Consider the following 18,360-nt stretch of genomic DNA (forward strand, 5'->3'; position numbering starts at 1 on the left):
GTTCGCGTCTTCGCATCTTAAAGAACACGTTTGCGTCTTAAAGAACACGTTCGCGTCTTCGAGAACTCGTTCGCGTCTTCGAGAACTCGTTCGCGTCTTAAATAACTCGTTCGCGTCTTAAAGTACTCGTTCGCGTCTTAGAGAACACCTTCGCGTCTTAGAGAACACGTTCGCGTCTTAGAGAACACCTTCGCGTCTTAGAGAACACGTTCGCGTCTTAGAGAACACCTTCCCGTCTTAGAGAACACCTTCGCGTCTTAGAGAACACGTTCGCGTCTTAGAGAACACCTTCCCGTCTTAGAGAACACGTTCGGGTCTTCGAGAACACGATCGCATCCTCGAGAACTCGTTCGTGTCTTAGAACACCTTTGTGTCTTCGAGAACATGTTCGCGTCTTCGCGTCTTAAAGAACACGTTTGCGTCTTAAAGAACACGTTTGCGTCTTTGAGAACTCGTTCGCGTCTTCAAGAACTTGTGACCCGCGACATTCACTTCACACCAGAGAACATTCTCTCTCTTTGACCAGTTAACTAAAGACGTCTGATGCGTCCGTTATTCCCTTAATTACAGCGTTAAAGCGTCTTCTTTCACAAAGATTAAAGACCACGGAGTGAAAACGATGAAAAGTCCGTCACCACGTTTTACTCAGATCTGCTCGGATCACCTGCACTTCATCGCGACTGTGCTACATCCTCGTCACAAAGATCATTATTTTTATGTGGGGATAAAACACGTAGAGAAATGATCCAGTCTGCTTTAGATATGAAGAGACCGTTGGAGACGCAGAGGATCAACCACATTTGCAGAACTGCGCTCTATGTGCTCATGATGATTATCATCAGTACATGGAGCTATGCAAATGTTGCACCAGAGGCAGCCTTGCATGTCTGTGGATGTCATGGCTCATGTTCTCACAGTGGTACAGACATCTAGGGAATCATCTCAGTGTTGTAAATGGAATGTGTTTTTTAATTAAAAATGTTATATTTTGCCTCCAATTGTCATGGTAAGGAGAATATTATTGTCGTTTAGTGTTAGTTAGTGTTGGTCATTAACTGGTAATGGTTAAGGTTAGTGTTGGTCATTAACTGGTGATGGTTAAGGTTAGTGTTGGTTATTAACTGGTTCTGGTTAAGGTTAGTGTTAGTCATTAACTGGTTCAGGTTAAGGTTAGTGTTGATCATTAACTGGTAATGGTTAAGGTTAGTGTTGGTCATTAACTGGTTCTGGTTAAGGTTAGTGTTAGTCATTAACTGGTTCTGGTTAAGGTTAGTGTTGGTCATTAACTGGTGATGGTTAAGGTTAGTGTTGGTCATTAACTGGTAATGGTTAAGGTTAGTGTTAGTCATTAACTGGTGATGGTTAAGGTAAGTGTTGGTTATTAACTGGTTCTGGTTAAGGTTAGTGTTGGTTATTAACTGGTAATGGTTAAGGTTAGTGTTAGTCATTAACTGGTGATGGTTAAGGTTAGTGTTGGTCATTAACTGGTAATGGTTAAGGTTAGTGTTGGTCATTAACTGGTTCTGGTTAAGGTTAGTGTTGGTTATTAACTGGTAATGGTTAAGATTAGTGTTGGTCATTAACTGGTTCTGGTTAACATTAGTATTGGTTATTAACTGGTAATGGTTAACATTAGTATTGGTCATTATCTGGTAATGGTTAAGGTTAGTTTTGGTCATTAACTGGTGACGGTTAAGGTTAGTGTTAGTCATTAACTGGTTCTGGTTAAGGTTAGTGTTGGTCATTAACTGGTAATGGTTAAGGTTAGTGTTGGTCATTAACTGGTAATGGTTAAGGTTAGTGTTGGTCATTAACTGGTTTTGGTTAAGGTTAGTGTTGGTCATTAACTGGTAATGGTTAAGGTTAGTGTTGGTCATTAACTGGTAATGGTTAAGGTTAGTGTTAGTCATTAACTGGTTCTGGTTAAGGTTAGTGTTGGTCATTAACTGGTAATGGTTAAGGTTAGTGTTGGTCATTAACTGGTAATGGTTAAGGTTAGTGTTGGTCATTAACTGGTTCTGGTTAAGGTTAGTGTTGGTCATTAACTGGTTCTGGTTAACATTAGTATTGGTCATTATCTGGTAATGGTTAAGGTTAGTTTTGGTCATTAACTGGTGACGGTTAAGGTTTGTGTTGGTCATTAACTGGTAATGGTTAAGGTTAGTGTTGGTCATTAACTGGTAATGGTTAAGGTTAGTGTTGGTCATTAACTGGTTCTGGTTAAGGTTAGTGTTGGTCATTAACTGGTTCTGGTTAACATTAGTATTGGTCATTATCTGGTAATGGTTAAGATTAGTGTTAGTCATTAACTGGTTCTGGTTAAGGTTAGTGTTAGTCATTAACTGGTTCAGGTTAAGGTTAGTGTTGGTCATTAACTGGTAATGGTTAAGGTTAGTGTTGTCATTAACAGGTAATGGTTAAGGTTAGTGTTAGTCATTAACTGGTTCAGGTTAAGGTTAGTGTTGGTCATTAACTGGTTATGGTTAAGGTTAGTGTTGGTCATTAACTGGTTCTGGTTAAGGTTAGTGTTGGTCATTAACTGGTTATGGTTAAGGTTAGTCAGTAACTGGTTCTGGTTAAGGTTAGTGTTGGTCATTAACTGGTTAAGGTTAGTGTTGGTCATTAACTGGTTATGGCTCGTGATGAGACTTTGTTTCGTCTGAACAATGTGTGTGTGTGTGTGTGTGTGTGTGTGTGTGTGTGTGTGTGTGTGTGTGGCTACAGTATCAGCACAAAGGGCCGTGAAAAGCTCGCGGCCTTCTCGCAAAACTGCGTCAACGACAGAAAAACCGTGCGTAATCTGCGTGCGCGTCTGCGTCAGAACAACAAAGCTGCGCGTGGACTGACAGACAGACAGACAGACAGACACACACGCACGCGGTGTCTCGCGGGGACTCACGGTGGCGGAGGTGAGGCTGCCGTCCGTCAGCGTCAGGTGATGCGGCTCCCACCGCCGCAGGAACTTGGAGGTGAGGATCTTGCTGAGGAAGGTGCGCGGGTGCTTGACCACGCACACCTGGATGTCGCCCTCGTGCAGCAGCTTGTATCGCATGCCGCCGCCGCCGCAGTGGTGCTGCAGCGGCCTCCTGCACGGGCCCGCGCACGGCCCCGCGCACGGCCTGCCGTTTCCGCCGGTGTTGTTGTTGTTGCCCTCGGTCACGAGCAGCGTCGTGTCGCCCAGCAGAGGTTTGCTCTCCTCGCACTGATAGAACTGGCTGTTGTTGTTGTTGTGGAGTTCGCCGCTTCCGCCGCCGCCGCCGAAATCCATTTTCTGAATAAATTTATTCCCAAATATTTATTCCCGATGTCGCTCCAAAAAAATGTTCCGTGTTAGTCTCTCACACGCGCGCGCGCGCACGCGCACACACTACATGAATGTGAGGAAGAGGGAAAAGGACCGGATCCGCCTGTGGGGAAGGGGGCGACGCGGACGCGGCACAGAGGCGGCAGAGACGCGGCCTCACGGCAGCAGGAAGCGTTTTGTGACACAATGAAAATAATCCACCATTTTTGTTTTGTCCTCCACGGCGTCACGGCGCGTGTCTCCCCCCCCTCTCTCCTCTTCCTCCTCCTCCTCCTCCTCCGGTTTAAACCGTCGGCAGGGCCGTCACGGCCTGCTCCGCCGTGTCCGCCCCGGTGCCGCTCGCGAACATCCACAGCGCGCACACACGAACCGGGGACACGCGAGGTGGTGGGGGGGGGGTGAGGGGTTAAGCTCCAGTGGCGGCTCCGGTAGTCCTCGCGCTCCTCCGTGGGTTTTTTCGCGGAGGTTCCACGCTCCACACTCGGTTTCCTTCGGCTCTTCGGCTCTGTCTCGCCGCTGGTGGAGGAGCTGCTCTCGTCGTCGCCCTCGCTCCGGCAGCGGCCGCGCTGATTGGTCCGTGCGCGTTCATGTGACGCAGAGTGACGTCAATGGGGAGGCGAGCGGATGAGCGGCGTCTTTCTTTTTTTTTTTTCTTCCTTTGCTCGACTGTCGCTCCCTCCTCAAGCCCCGCCCACAACAAAACCCCGCCCCTCATGTGCCCAGAAACATGGATGGATTAATAAATGTGTCTTTAAATGTATTTAAAATGTCTCAAATGTGACTAAAATGTCTTAAACGTGTCTTTAAATGTCTTCAAAATGTCTCAAATGTGTCTTTTAAATGTCCCAAATGTCTTTAAATGCATTTAAAATGTCTCAAATGTGTCTAAAATGTCTTAAATGTGTCTTAAAATGTCTCAACTGTGTCTTTAAATGTAGTTAAAATGTATTTAAAATGTCTCAAATGTGACTAAAATGTCTTAAGTGTCTTTAAATGTCTCAACTGTGTCTTTAAATGTCTTCAAAATGTCTTAAATGTGTCTTTAAATGTCTTAAATGTGTCTTTAAATGTCTTAGTCTTTAAAATGTCTTAAATGTGTCTTTAAATGTCTTAGTCTTTAAAATGTCTTAAATGTGTTTTAAATTCATTCAAAATGTCTCAAATGTCTTTAAATGTATTTAAAATGTCTCAAATGTGTCTAAATATGTCTTTCACAATATTTAAACAAATCTCTTCTCATTTCACACACACACACACACACGTCATACTATACTATGGTGAGGACATACTAATTCTTTTTTGACAAATTCAGTATAGCATGTTATATCAACCTAAGGAAGTGAATTCAATGAAAACAAAGTGAGGACCGACCAAAATGTCCTCACTCTGTAAAAATGACCTCACTTTGTTGGTTAAAAACCCTCACTGGTCCTCAGTATGCTGCAACTACAAGAACACACACACACACACAAAGACAAAGACGTGGACACGTTCTGGGGACGTCACAGACTCAGACTGACGTAGATTTTATTACACCAGCCTTTTGTGAAGTGGTTAAAATCCTCATTTTGAACCTCCCACACCAAAGTCCACAGAGAAAATCAGTGATTTTAGCTCACAGGGACACAGGAGCTGCTGGTCCTCTGCTGCCTCGTGTGGTCACTTTGTGTCACTGAGTTAAGTCTGAATCAAAGATTTCAAAAGCCGAATTCACTAAAATCAGTCATTGTAAGTTAGTGATGGAGGCAGCAGTGGATCAACAACTCCTGTGAACTCCTGTGTGCTGTGATGTTAAAATCACTGGTTTACTCTATGGACTTTGGTGTGGGAGAGTGAGTGACTTTGGTGTGGGAGTGTGAGAGAGTGCGTGACTTTGGTGTGGGAGAGTGAGTGACTTTGGTGTGGGAGAGTGAATGACTTTGGTGTGAGTGACTTGTGTGGGAGAGAGGGTGACTTTGGTGTGGGAGAGTGAGTGACTTTGGTGTGGGAGAGTGAGTGACGTTGGTGTGGGAGAGTAGGTGACTTTGGTGTGGGAGAGTGAGTGACTTTGGTGTAGGAGAGTGAGTGACTTTGGTGTGTGAGAGTGAGTGACTTTGGTGTGAGAGAGTGAGTGACGTTGGTGTGGGAGAGTGAGTGACTTTGGTGTGGGAGAGTGAGTGACTTTGGTGTGGGAGAGTGAGTGACGTTGGTGTGGGAGAGTAGGTGACTTTGGTGTGGGAGAGTGAGTGACTTTGGTGTGTGAGAGTGAGTGACTTTGGTGTGGGAGAGTGAGTGACGTTGGTGTGGGAGAGTGAGTGACGTTGGTGTGGGAGAGTGAGTGACGTTGGTGTGGGAGAGTGAGTGACTTTGGTGTGGGAGAGTGAGTGACATTGGTGTGAGAGAGTGAGTGACTTTGGTGTGTGAGAGTGAGAGACTTTGGTGTGAGAGAGTGAGTGACTTTGGTGTGGGAGAGTGAGTGACATTGGTGTGAGAGAGTGAGTGACTGGTGTGTGAGAGTGAGAGACTTTGGTGTGAGAGAGTGAGTGACTTTGGTGTGAGAGTGAGTGACTTTGGTGTGGGAAAGTGAGTGAGTGACTTTGGTGTGGGAGAGTGAGTGACTTTGGTGTGGGAAAGTGAGTGAGTGACTTTGGTGTGTGAGAGTGAGTGACTTTGGTGCAGGGAGAGTGAGTGACTTTGGTGTGTGAGAGTGAGTGACTTTGGTGTGAGTGACTTTGGTGAGGGAGAGTGAGTGACTTTGGTATGTGAGAGTGAGTGACTTTGGTGTGGGAGAGTGAGTGAGTGACTTTGGTGTGTGAGAGTGAGTGACTTTGGTGTGTGAGAGTGAGTGACTTTGGTGCAGGGAGAGTGAGTGGATCGTGAACGTGTTCTTAAAGAAGTCGTAGACTTAAACTGACGTAGATTTTAATCACAAGTCTTACGTTAAGCGACAGAAGTCTGATTTTTTAAACACACTAAACCAAACCCCGTAGAGAAAACCACCAATATTCCTGCTGATCGCGACGCCGTTTCCGTGACGCCCCCTAGTGTTGACTGGGACACGTTGCCCCCCCCCCCCCCCCCCCCGTTCATGTGTCCACTGAAGCTGATGCAAAAAAAAAAAAGATAAAAACGAAAAAGATATTCTCGACCAGAGGCGTCATCAGATCCTCAGGTGAACACGTGGCAGCTCATTTATCCAGAGTTTGAATCCATCACCACATGACCATCGTCATAAAGCAACAACATTAAAATAACAAATAAAAAAAAAAAAGGCGACAAAATCGCACACAATCACAAACACGCAAATATGGATTTAATCGCTCAAAAACATTTGTTTGCAAACACTTTTGCGTTTGCGCTCCCTCACTCGTTCTATTTTGTGATTCTGGTCGTGGGCGGGGCTTAGGTAGCTGCCTGCTGATTGGCTGCTGAGTTTGCAGGCGGCTTCCTAAGCCCCGCCCACGGTCAGGATCGCGGACAAAATCCTGCTCGTTGCTAAAAAACAAAAAGTGTTTTCAAAGAAATGAAGTGGGACTCATTTTGACGTCGTACTTTCGATTGGTGCGGTAAAGTTTCGTCATCGTCGTCGTCGTCGTTGCGACAACAGACGTCGTTCCACCACGAGCCGGAGCGTCACACTCTGATCTGGAACATTCCCTGGCTCAGCTGCAGGCGGAACAGGCGACAGTTGGCGATGCGCAGGGCGGCGCAGCCCGTCTTGGACAGGTCGCTGGTGAGCATGTGCTTGGTGCGGTGCCACGTCCCCGAGCTGCGGCGGAACTCGCGGATGTAGTCGAAGCTGGTGCCTGCACCGACAGGACGAGACAAAAGCCGTTATTGTTACGCCGTGTTCACAGAGAACCGTCGTCGTGATGAAGAAGACTTTGTCATAAGGTGGGGACATTTATATAAGGTGAGGACATTCATATAAGGTGAGGACATTCATATAAGGTGAGGACATTTATATAAGGTGAGGACATTCATATAAGGTGGGGACATTCATATAAGGTGGGGACATTCATATAAGGTGGGGACATTCATATAAGGTGGGGACATTTATATAAGGTGGGGACATTCATATAAGGTGGGGACATTCATATAAGGTGGGGACATTGATATAAGGTGAGGACATTGATATAAGGTGGGGACATTCATATAAGGCGGGGACATTCATATAAGGTGGGGACATTGATATAAGGTGAGGACATTGATATAAGGTGGGGACATTCATATAAGGTGGGGACATTCATATAAGGTGGGGACATTGATATAAGGTGAGGACATTCATATAAGGTGGGGACATTTAAATAAGGTGAGGACATTCATATAAGGTGGGGACATTCATATAAGGTGAGGACATTTATATAAGGTGGGGACATTTATATAAGGTGGGGACATTTATATAAGGTGGGGACATTTATATAAGGTGGGGACATTTAAATAAGGTGAGGACATTCATATAAGGTGAGGACATTCATATAAGGTGGGGACATTTATATAAAGTGAGGATTTCATCATAAGGTGGGGACATTGATATAAGGTGAGGACATTTAAATAAGTTGAGGACATTTATATAAGGTGGGGACATTTAAATAAGGTGAGGACATTCATATAAGGTGGGGACATTCATATAAGGTGGGGACATTGATATAAGGTGAGGACATTTAAATAAGGTGAGGACATTTAAATAAGGTGAGGACATTCAAAAAGGTGGGGACATTTATATAAGGTGAGGACATTTTTAGGGAGAGAGGACATTTTTAAGAAGAGAGGACATTTATATAAAGTGAGGACATTTCCATAAAGTGAGGACATTTTTAGGAAGAGAGGACATTTATATAAAGTGAGGACATTTCCATAAAGTGAGGACATTTTTAGGAAGAGAGGACATTTATAAGAAGTGAGGACATTGTCATAAGGTGAGGACATTGATAGGAAGTGAGGATATTTATATAAAGTGAGGACATTTCCATAAAGTGAGGACATTTTTAGCAAGTGAGGACATTTTTAGGAAGTGAGGACATTTATATAAGGTGAGGACATTCATATAAAGTGAGGATATTTATATAAGGTGAGGACATTTATATAAGGTGAGGACATTTATATAAAGCGAGTACATTTCCATAAAGTGAGGACACTTTTAGGAAGAGAGGACATTTATATAAAGTGAGGACATTGTCATAAGGTGAGGACATTGGCTCAGGCTGGTGTGAATATCGTGACTGTTTGTGTGTGAACTCGTCCGGTGTGAACACAGCATTAGTCGTCTTTTTTCCTTTGCATTATTTTGTTTTAACTGACCTGTGTCCAGGTCTCCAACCACATAGATGGCAGCACCGATGGGCACAGCACCGTATACGAAGGACGAGCTGGTCTGAATACACAAGCTCTGGTCATCGAGGAACATCCACCTGAGGTCGACACACACACACACACACACACACACACACGTCGACACACACACACACACACACACACGGGGAGAGGAATTAGAAATAAACAAAGAAATAAAGCACATCACTCACGTTGGAACACACAATTTCACATCTCTAGCTTCACTGTTAGACAGACTTTTGTAAACCGCTCACTCTCCCACACTAAAGTCCACAGAGGAAATCAGTGATTTTAGCTCACAGGGACACAGGAGCTGCTGGTCTACTGCTGCCTCGTGTGGTCACTTTGTGTCACTGCAGTCAATCTGAACAAAATATTTTAAAAGCCGAATTCACTAAAATCAGTCATTGTAAGTTAGTGATGGAGGCAGCAGTGGATCAACAACTCCTGTGAACTCCTGTGTGCTGTGATGTTAAAATCACTGGTTTACTCTATGGACTTTGGTGTGGGAGAGTGAGTGGTTTACAAACTTCAGCCTCGTGCTCTTTGACACTTTTAAAACATGTCGTTTCAAACCTTCTCATGTCGTCGAGGTAGAACTCAGATTTGCACGTCATCATCTGTCGTTGCTCGGGGTTTTCCGACTCTTGGCTTCTGACGCCGCCAAACACGTAGAGCTCCTTACCGACGCCACACGCCACCGAACCAAACCTGACGGGAATAACATGAAAAAGTTTAAAAAAAAAAAAAAAAAATCTTATCAAAGATGACAACATGACTCGGATGATAACATGACTCAGATGATAACATGACTCGGATGACAACGACTCGGATGATAACATGACTCGGATGACAACATGACAGGGATGACAACATGACTCAGCTGATAACACAACTCAAATGATAACATGGCTCAGATGACTCGGATGATAACATGAGTGGAGATGATAACATGACTCAGCTGACAACATGACTCAGATGATAACATGTCTCAGATGACTCATATGATAACATGACTCAGATGATAACATGGCTCAAATGACTCGGATGATAACATGACTCGGATGATAACATGGCTCAGATGACTCATATGATAACATAACTCAGATGATAACATGACTCGGATGATAACATGGCTCAGATGACTCATATGATAACATAACTCAGATGATAACATGACTCGGATGATAACATGGCTCAGATGACTCGGATGATAACATGACTCAGATGATAACATGGCTCAGATGACTCAGCTGACAACATGACTCAGATGATAACATGACTCAGATGACTCGGATGATAACATGACTCAGATGATAACATGGCTCAGATGACTCAGCTGATAACACGACTCGGATGATAACATGGCTCAGATGACTCATATGATAACACGACTCAGATGATAACATGGCTCAGATGACTCATGATAACATGACTCAGATGATAACATGGCTCAGATGATAACATGGCTCAGATGACTCGGATGATAACATGACTCGGATGATAACCTGTCTAAGATGATAACATGGCTCAGATGACTCAGCTGATAACACGACTCAGATGATAACATGGCTCAGATGACTCAGCTGATAACACGACTCAGATGATAACATGGCTCAGATGACCCGGATGATAACATGACTCGGATGATAACATGACTCAGATGACAACATGACTCGGATGAAAACATGACGGGGATGACAACATGACGGGGATGATAACATGACTCGGCTGATAACACAACTCAAATGATAACATGGCTCAGATGACTCGGATGATAACCTGACTCGGATGATAACATGGCTCAGATGACTCAGATGATAACATGACTCAGCTGATGGTGTACCTCCTCTCCTTCAACGGACAGAGGCCGGTCCACTGCTGTGTCTTGGGGTCAAAGCATTCAACAGAATCGAAGAGTTTGCCGTAGGAGCCGCCACCGATGGCGTAGATCTTCTTGTTCATGGAGGCGTAGCAGCCGACCTGACAGAGGAGGAGACACACGAGGACAGACTTTTTACTGCGAGGACATGAGGACGACACAAGTGAGAAGATGAGAAGAAGCTGTTAACAACACATTTGTGCCGAGTCACTTCAAAGACATAATCCTCCAACTGTGGAACAAATATTGTTCTCCAAAAATAGGAAATAAACAACCCCATCATGACTCAGCAAAAAATGCTTTTGTTGATTTTTATTTCCATTTTTACAGTCTTATATACAGTATATAAGATTTTTGGATCGCATAGGATTTTAAATCCGATCCAGTTATTTGACCAATACCGATACCCATCCCTATTTTTAGCTAGTTTTTATTTTTCACTCACTCTCCCACACCAACGTCCATAGAGAAAACCAGTGATTTTAGCTCACAGGGACACAGGAGCTGCTGGTCCTCTGCTGCCTCGTGTGGTCACTTTGTGTCACTGAGTTAAGTCTAAATGAAATATTTCAAAAGCTGAATTCACTAAAATCAGTCATTGTAAGTTAGTGATGGAGGCAGCAGTGGATCAACAACTCCTGTGAACTCCTGTGTGCTGTGATGTTAAAATCACTGGTTTACTCTATGGACTTTGGTGTGGGAGAGTGAGTGACTTTGGTGTGGGAGAGTGAGTGACTTTGGTGTGGGAGAGTGAGTGGTTTATAAACTTCAGTTTCTAACAGTGAAGATAAAGACGTGAACACGTTCTTTAAGACGTCGTTAGACTTGGGCTCTGTCCCAATACCTCCCCTAACCCTACATTTTTACCCTAAACCTACATTTTTACCCTAACCCTACATTTTTACCCTAAACCTACATTTTTACCCTAAACCTACATTTTCGCCCTAACCCTACATTTTTACCCTAACCCTACATTTTCCCCCTAACCCTACATTTTTAACCTAACCCTACATTTTCCCCCTAACCCTACATTTTTAACCCTAAACCTACACTTTTACCCTAACCCTACATTTTTAACCTAACCCTACATTTTCCCCCTAACCCTACATTTTTACCCTAACCCTACATTTTTACCCTAACCCTACATTTTTACCCTAACCCTACATTTTTACCCTAAACCTACATTTTCGCCCTAACCCTACATTTTTACCCTAACCCTACATTTTCCCCCTAACCCTACATTTTTAACCTAACCCTACATTTTCCCCCTAACCCTACATTTTTAACCTAACCCTACATTTTCCCCCTAACCCTACATTTTTACCCTAAACCTACACTTTTACCCTAACCCTACATTTTTACCCTAACCCTACATTTTTAACCTAACCCTACATTTTCCCCCTACCCCTACATTTTTACCCTAACCCTACATTTTTAACCTAACCCTACATTTTCCCCCTAACCCTACATTTTTAACCTAACCCTACATTTTCCCCCTACCCCTACATTTTTACCCTAACCCTACATTTTTAACCTAACCCTACATTTTTACCCTAACCCTACACTTTTCCCCTAACCAATTAACCCTCAAAACGTAGTGATCTCTGATGCGGGCTTAACAAGAAGTGGAATATGAAATTACCCATGATGCTTTGCGAATTCAGCGAGCCGGCTGATATTTGTCAACAAAGATGATGAAGAAGAAGAAGAAGATGGCGGCCACATCTGCCGAGGAACATTTTCGTTGAAACGTATTTTCGCAAATGAGCGCGTTACAATGTCGAATTGTGTTGGAATTGTGTTGGTTTGATACACATCCAAAGGACCGCTGAGCTTTGAACACTACACGTCAGAAAATAAGTGACCATTTATGAAAGCAGCTAACTAACCAGCTAGCGAGCGGCTACCCCGCCGAGCGCCCCGAGAGAGCACGCCCGTCACGCAGGGCAAACGCTCTCGAAGCACCCGGCAAACAGCCGCCAGCTAGCTCTGCTACATGTGTGTAGTATACCTTGCGGATCATGGTCATAGTCGTCTGCGTCTTCCACATATTGAAGTGAGGGTCAAACACTTCCACAGTGGTCAGCTCCATATGGTCGTTCTCCCCCCCGAGAACGTAGATCAGCCCGTCGAGCTCCACCACGCCAAAGTTCTGACGAGCCTGAGAACCGACAGCACGACATATTATTAAACACATTAAATACAGATAATATATGGACTCCTGTCAACATTTGAATGTATTTGTTCCTTTTTTTCCATGTGTCTGTGTGCGGGTGGAATATTCCATGTTCTTCATATTCTCAAACACATGTAAGGGCCAATTCCAATTCCCATCTTAACCCTCAATCTTAACTGGCCCTCAAAACCAAGTGTTGAGGGTTATTTTGTCACTTAGTAATGGGACACCCCTTAAACGCACATACGTCTTCAGACTGTAGGGGGCAGAATAACGCCAAAGCTGCGTCCAGTCTGTCAACTCCAAAAAAGAAGAAGAAGAAGAACACAAACTAAACTAAGATCATTTTTATATCTCTATTAACAAAGGAAACAGCGTACTCGTTTTCTGCTGCTTTCGACGCCATCTTTGTTCTGTCAAAACACTGCAATGCATTCTGGGTAGCCCTTGCTCCCGAGGGTGGCGATGCAGCCCTTAAACTGGGCTTAACTTGGGTTAAGCAAGGAATTGGAATTCAGCCCCAAGTCTCTCTGATTTAATAAAGTGGCCTTATATAAAGTGAGCTCTGCTGACATCTAGTGGTGATCAAGTCAAATGCCAAGGCAACAGGGTTTGTACACGACATTTGACACAATGTATTATTGCTCAGAGAGTCAGACACATATGGAGGAGGAGGTGGAGGAAGAGGAGGTGGAGGAGGAGGAGGAGGAGCTGGAGGAGGAAGAGGAGGAGGTGGAGGAGGAGGAGCTGGAGGAGGAGGAGGTGGAGGAGGAGGGGGAGGAGGAAGAGGAGGTGGAGGAGGAAGAGGAGGAGGAGGAGGTGGAGGAGGAGGGGGAGGAGGAGGAGGAGGTGGAGGAGGAGGCAGAGGAGGAAGAGGAGGAAGAGGAGGAGGAGGAGGGGGAGGAGGAAGAGGAGGTGGAGGAGGAAGAGGAGGAGGAGGTGGAGGAGGAAGAGGAGGAGGAGGTGGTGGAGGAGGAGGAGGAGGAGGAGGGAGAGGAGGAGGAGGTGGAGGAAGAGGAGGAGGAGGAAGAGGTGGAGGAGGTAGAAGAGGAGGAGGAAGAGGAAGAGGAGGAGGTGGAGGAAGAGGAGGTGGAGGTGGAGGAAGAAAAGGAGGAGGAGGTGGAGGAGGAAGAGGAGGTGGAGGCGTAGGAGGTGGAAGAGGTGGAGGAGGAGGAGGAAGAGGAGGAGGAGGTGGAGGAGGAGGAGGAAGAGGAGGAGGAGGTGGAGGAGGAGGAGGAAGAGGAGGTGGAGGAGGAAGAGGTGGAGGAGGAGGAAGAGGAGGTGGAGGAGGAGGAGCCAAGAGCTCACCTGAAGCATTGGGGTCATAGAGCTCCATGTGTTTGAATCAGGGTCATATTTCTCTCCACTGTCCAGAACCACGTGGTGTTCGTCAGCTCCGCCCACCACAAACAGGAAGCCCTCTAAACACAACAGGAAGTGATCATTGATGATTTGTGCGTCAATGATACCGCGTCAATGTCCGTCTTTGTCTTTATGTCTTTGGTGAGACGCAGATCTACGCGTCGTCATTTACGCTCTCTCTCTCTCTCTCTCTCTCTCTCTCTCTCTCTCTCTCTCTCTCTCTCTCTCGTCTTAACTTTACTCGCTCGCCGTTCTGCGCGGAATCTCACGTCAACAACAGACAGAGACACAGTGGACAGGATTCCAAGGCTTGGAGTTTTTCTCTTCTTTTTCTTTTATCTACAAACTCTGAAGGATTTCAAAGACCCTTGGAAACCATGAGCAATTCAACAAGACACTGAACCACCACGATGGCTAATCCTGCACAGTTCGTATAGTGTCTCCGTCGCCCCCTACTGTCACAACCCTCAGCACTGACCTGCGGCGACCACGCCGTGACCGACGCGGGCCACGCTCATGGGCTGCAGCTCGATCCAGTTCTGCCTGCTGACGTCGTAGAGCGGACACATGCAGCGCGTCGCCGCCGTCGGCTTCCTGGTTCTGCGCCGCGAGGGGACGAAACAAACAGAACAAACACACACACATATACATATAAATGTAGACATACATGTATACGTGTGCACACGTAGTTTATAGAATCAAACATGGCCGGCTCACTTGCGATCTTCTCCCCCGGCGAGAACGATGCACTCGGAGTAACCTCGGGGTTTGAAGGCGTCGAGCAGAGCTCGGCCCTGCAGCTGACCGTCACCCGCCGCCGCCGCCGGCTGACAGTGCTCTCTGATCACCTCCCGCATCAGTGGCTCCCCCATGGCCTGATGGGAAATCAAGCGACACACACACTGAGAGTGGACACAGTGGCCGAGGCATCGCAAAAATCAATTTTACAAATGCTTTATAAAAAAAAAAATAAAAAAAAAAAGGATTTCAGTTTAAATCTACAACGCCTTAGGAACACGTTCACGTCTTTATCTTCACTGTCAGACGGACTTTTCATTGTGTTAAACTGACGTTTGCAAACCACTCACTCTCCCACACCAAAGCCCATAGAGAAAACCAGTGTTTTTCACACCACAGCCACACAGGAGTTCACAGGAGTTGTTGATCCACTGCTGCCTCCATCACTGACTTACAATGACTGATAAGGTAAAATCCAGCTTTTAAAATTATTTGTTCAGATTGACCACAGTGACACAAATCGACCACACGAGGCAGCAGAGGACCAGCAGCTCCTGTGTCCCTGTGAGCTAAAATCACTGGTTTTCTCTGTGGGCTTCGGTGTGGGAGAGCTTTAAGACGCTTTAAGACGCTTTAAGACGCTTTAAGACACTTTAAAACGCTTTAAAACGCTTTAAAACGTTTAAAGATGCTTTAAGACGCTTTAAGACGCTTTAAGGTGCTTTAAGACGCTTTAAAACACTTTAAGACGCCTTAAAACGCCTTAAGACGCTTTAAAACGCTATAGGACGCTTTAAGGCGCCTAAAGACGTTTTAAGACGCTTTAAAAACGCTTTAAGACGCTTTAAAAACGCTTTAAGACGCTTTAAGACGCTTTAAGACACTTTAAAGCGCTTCAAGACACTTTAAAGCGCTTTAAGACGCTTTAAGACGCTTTAAGACACTTTAAAACGCTTTAAAACGCTTTAAAACGTTTAAAGATGCTTTAAGACGCTTTAAAACGCTTTAAGACGCTTTAAGACACTTTAAAGCGCTTTAAGGCGCTTTAAGACACTTTAAAACGCTTTAAGACACTTTAAAGCGCTTCAAGACACTTTAAAGCGCTTTAAGACGCTTTAAGACGCTTTAAGACACTTTAAAACGCTTTAAAACGCTTTAAAACGTTTAAAGATGCTTTAAGACGCTTTAAAACGCTTTAAGACGCTTTAAGACACTTTAAAACGCTTTAAGGCGCCTAAAGACGCTTTAATACACATTAAAATGCTTTAAGACGCTTTAAGGCACTTTAAGACACTTTAAAACGCTTTAAGACGCTTTAAGGCGCTTTAAGACGTTTTAAGGCGCTTTAAGACGCTTTAAAACACATTAAAACGCTTTAAGACGCTTTAATACACATTAAAATGCTTTAAGACGCTTTAAGACGCTTTAAGACACTTTAAAGCGCTTTGAGACACTTTAAAGCGCTTTAAGACGCTTTAAGACACTTTAAAGCGCTTTAAGACGCTTTAAGACGCTTTAAGACACTTTAAAACGCTTTAAAACGCTTTAAAACGTTTAAAGATGCTTTAAGACGCTTTAAAATGCTTTAAGACGCTTTAAGACACTTTAAAGCGCTTTAAGGCGCTTTAAGACACTTTAAAACGCTTTAAGGCGCCTAAAGACGCTTTAATACACATTAAAATGCTTTAAGACGCTTTAAGGCGCTTTAAGACGCTTTAAGGCGCTTTAAGACGTTTTAAGGCGCTTTAAGACGCTTTAAAACACATTAAAACGCTTTAAGACGCTTTAATACACATTAAAATGCTTTAAGACGCTTTAAGGCGCTTTAAGACGTTTTAAGGCGCTTTAAGGCGCTTTAAAACACATTAAAACGCTTTAAGACGCTTTAATACACATTAAAATGCTTTAAGGCGCTTTAAGACGCTTTAAGGCGCTTTAATTTCGCACAGTGGTTGTACATTTTAGGTGGATTGATCGGATGTCTCAGGTCGAGTACCTGCTCTCTCAGGTAGCTCGCGTCCAGGCCCTGCAGCCAAACAGCTGACATCACTTCCTTCAGGTGCACCTGCAAACACATGGAACAAGGGTGAATTCCAATTCCTTGCTAAACCCTCAATCTTAATCTTCAATCTTAACCCTCAATCTTAACCCTCAATCTTAATCCTCAATCTTAACCCTCAATCTTAACCCTCAATCTTAACCCTCAATCTTAATCTTCAATCTTAACCCTCAATCTTAACCCTCAATCTTAATCCTCAATCTTAATCTTCAATCTTAACCCTCAATCTTAATCCTCAATCTTAACCCTCAATCTTAATCCTCAATCTTAACACTCAATCTTAACCCTCAATCTTAACCCTCAATCTTAACCCTCAATCTTAACCCTCAATCTTAATCTTCAATCTTAACACTCAATCTTAACCCTCAATCTTAACCCTCAATCTTAATCTTCAATCTTAACCCTCAATCTTAACCCTCAATCTTAATCTTCAATCTTAATCCTCAATCTTAACCCTCAATCTTAATCTTCAATCTTAACCCTCAATCTTAACCCTCAATCTTAATCTTCAATCTTAACCTTCAATCTTAACCCTCAATCTTAACCCTCAATCTTAATCCTCAATCTTAACCCTCAATCTTAATCCTCAATCTTAACCCTCAATCTTAACCCTCAATCTTAATCTTCAATCTTAACCCTCAATCTTAACCCTCAATCTTAACCCTCAATCTTAATCTTCAATCTTAATCCTCAATCTTAATCTTCAATCTTAACCCTCAATCTTAACCCTCAATCTTAATCTTCAATCTTAACCTTCAATCTTAACCCTCAATCTTAACCCTCAATCTTAATCCTCAATCTTAACCCTCAATCTTAATCCTCAATCTTAACCCTCAATCTTAACCCTCAATCTTAATCTTCAATCTTAACCCTCAATCTTAACCCTCAATCTTAATCCTCAATCTTAACCCTCAATCTTAACCCTCAATCTTAATCTTCAATCTTAATCCTCAATCTTAATCCTCAATCTTAACCCTCAATCTTAACCCTCAATCTTAATCTTCAATCTTAACCTTCAATCTTAATCCTCAATCTTAACCCTCAATCTTAACCCTCAATCTTAATCCTCAATCTTAACCCTCAATCTTAACCCTCAATCTTAATCTTCAATCTTAATCCTCAATCTTAATCCTCAATCTTAATCCTCAATCTTAACCCTCAATCTTAACCCTCAATCTTAATCTTCAATCTTAATCTTCAATCTTAACCTTCAATCTTAATCCTCAATCTTAACCCTCAATCTTAATCCTCAATCTTAACCCTCTTAACCCTTATTCTGCCCCCTACAGTCTGAAGACGTATGTGCGTTTAAGGGGTGTCCCATTTCTAAGTGACAAAATAACCCTCAACACTTGGTTTTGAGGGCCAGTTAAGATTAAGGCTTGAGCTCGAGGGTTAAGATGGGAATTGGAATTGGCCCCTGTAGTCTTGCCTGTAGCACACAACAACAAACAAACACGTTTGACAACTTGACATCGGTGGTTTCTCGCCGCGGCCACCACTCACCTTACGGTCTTGCGGGTCGT

At 43.9% G+C, this 18,360-nt stretch overlaps 2 protein-coding genes and 1 long non-coding RNA gene across 3 annotated transcripts in view; 1 reads left to right on the forward strand and 2 right to left on the reverse strand.

Annotated features, from left to right (window-relative positions):
• The window catches only part of cmip (c-Maf inducing protein), a 31,724-nt gene extending 27,909 nt beyond the window's left edge, over positions 1–3,815 (reverse strand). Inside the window, exon 1 of the mRNA XM_083894430.1 lies at positions 2,900–3,815. Coding sequence (XP_083750556.1) covers positions 2,900–3,268 — 369 coding nt within the window. The 5' untranslated portion in view covers positions 3,269–3,815. The remainder of the gene's footprint in view (positions 1–2,899) is intronic.
• LOC310931307 lies at positions 2,851–10,619 on the forward strand. The gene is made up of 3 exons (XR_014592910.1): positions 2,851–2,969; positions 8,595–8,699; positions 10,485–10,619. It is a non-coding gene; the product is annotated as an uncharacterized lncRNA (long non-coding RNA).
• Positions 6,765–18,360, reverse strand: part of gan (gigaxonin) — a 17,588-nt gene continuing 5,992 nt past the window's right edge. The window contains exons 4-13 of the mRNA XM_083894433.1: positions 18,341–18,360; positions 16,772–16,840; positions 14,755–14,912; positions 14,516–14,637; positions 13,984–14,096; positions 12,511–12,660; positions 10,464–10,600; positions 9,194–9,328; positions 8,585–8,694; positions 6,765–7,089 (exon numbers count right to left, since the gene is read on the reverse strand). The exon at positions 18,341–18,360 is cut by the window's right edge and continues 331 nt beyond it. Of these exons, the coding sequence (XP_083750559.1) occupies positions 6,917–7,089; positions 8,585–8,694; positions 9,194–9,328; positions 10,464–10,600; positions 12,511–12,660; positions 13,984–14,096; positions 14,516–14,637; positions 14,755–14,912; positions 16,772–16,840; positions 18,341–18,360 (1,187 nt within the window). The 3' untranslated portion in view covers positions 6,765–6,916. The remainder of the gene's footprint in view (positions 7,090–8,584; positions 8,695–9,193; positions 9,329–10,463; positions 10,601–12,510; positions 12,661–13,983; positions 14,097–14,515; positions 14,638–14,754; positions 14,913–16,771; positions 16,841–18,340) is intronic.

This window comes from Microchirus variegatus, assembly GCF_963457635.1.
Source record: "Microchirus variegatus genome assembly, chromosome: 8".
NCBI classification, from domain to species: Eukaryota; Metazoa; Chordata; class Actinopteri; order Pleuronectiformes; family Soleidae; genus Microchirus; species Microchirus variegatus.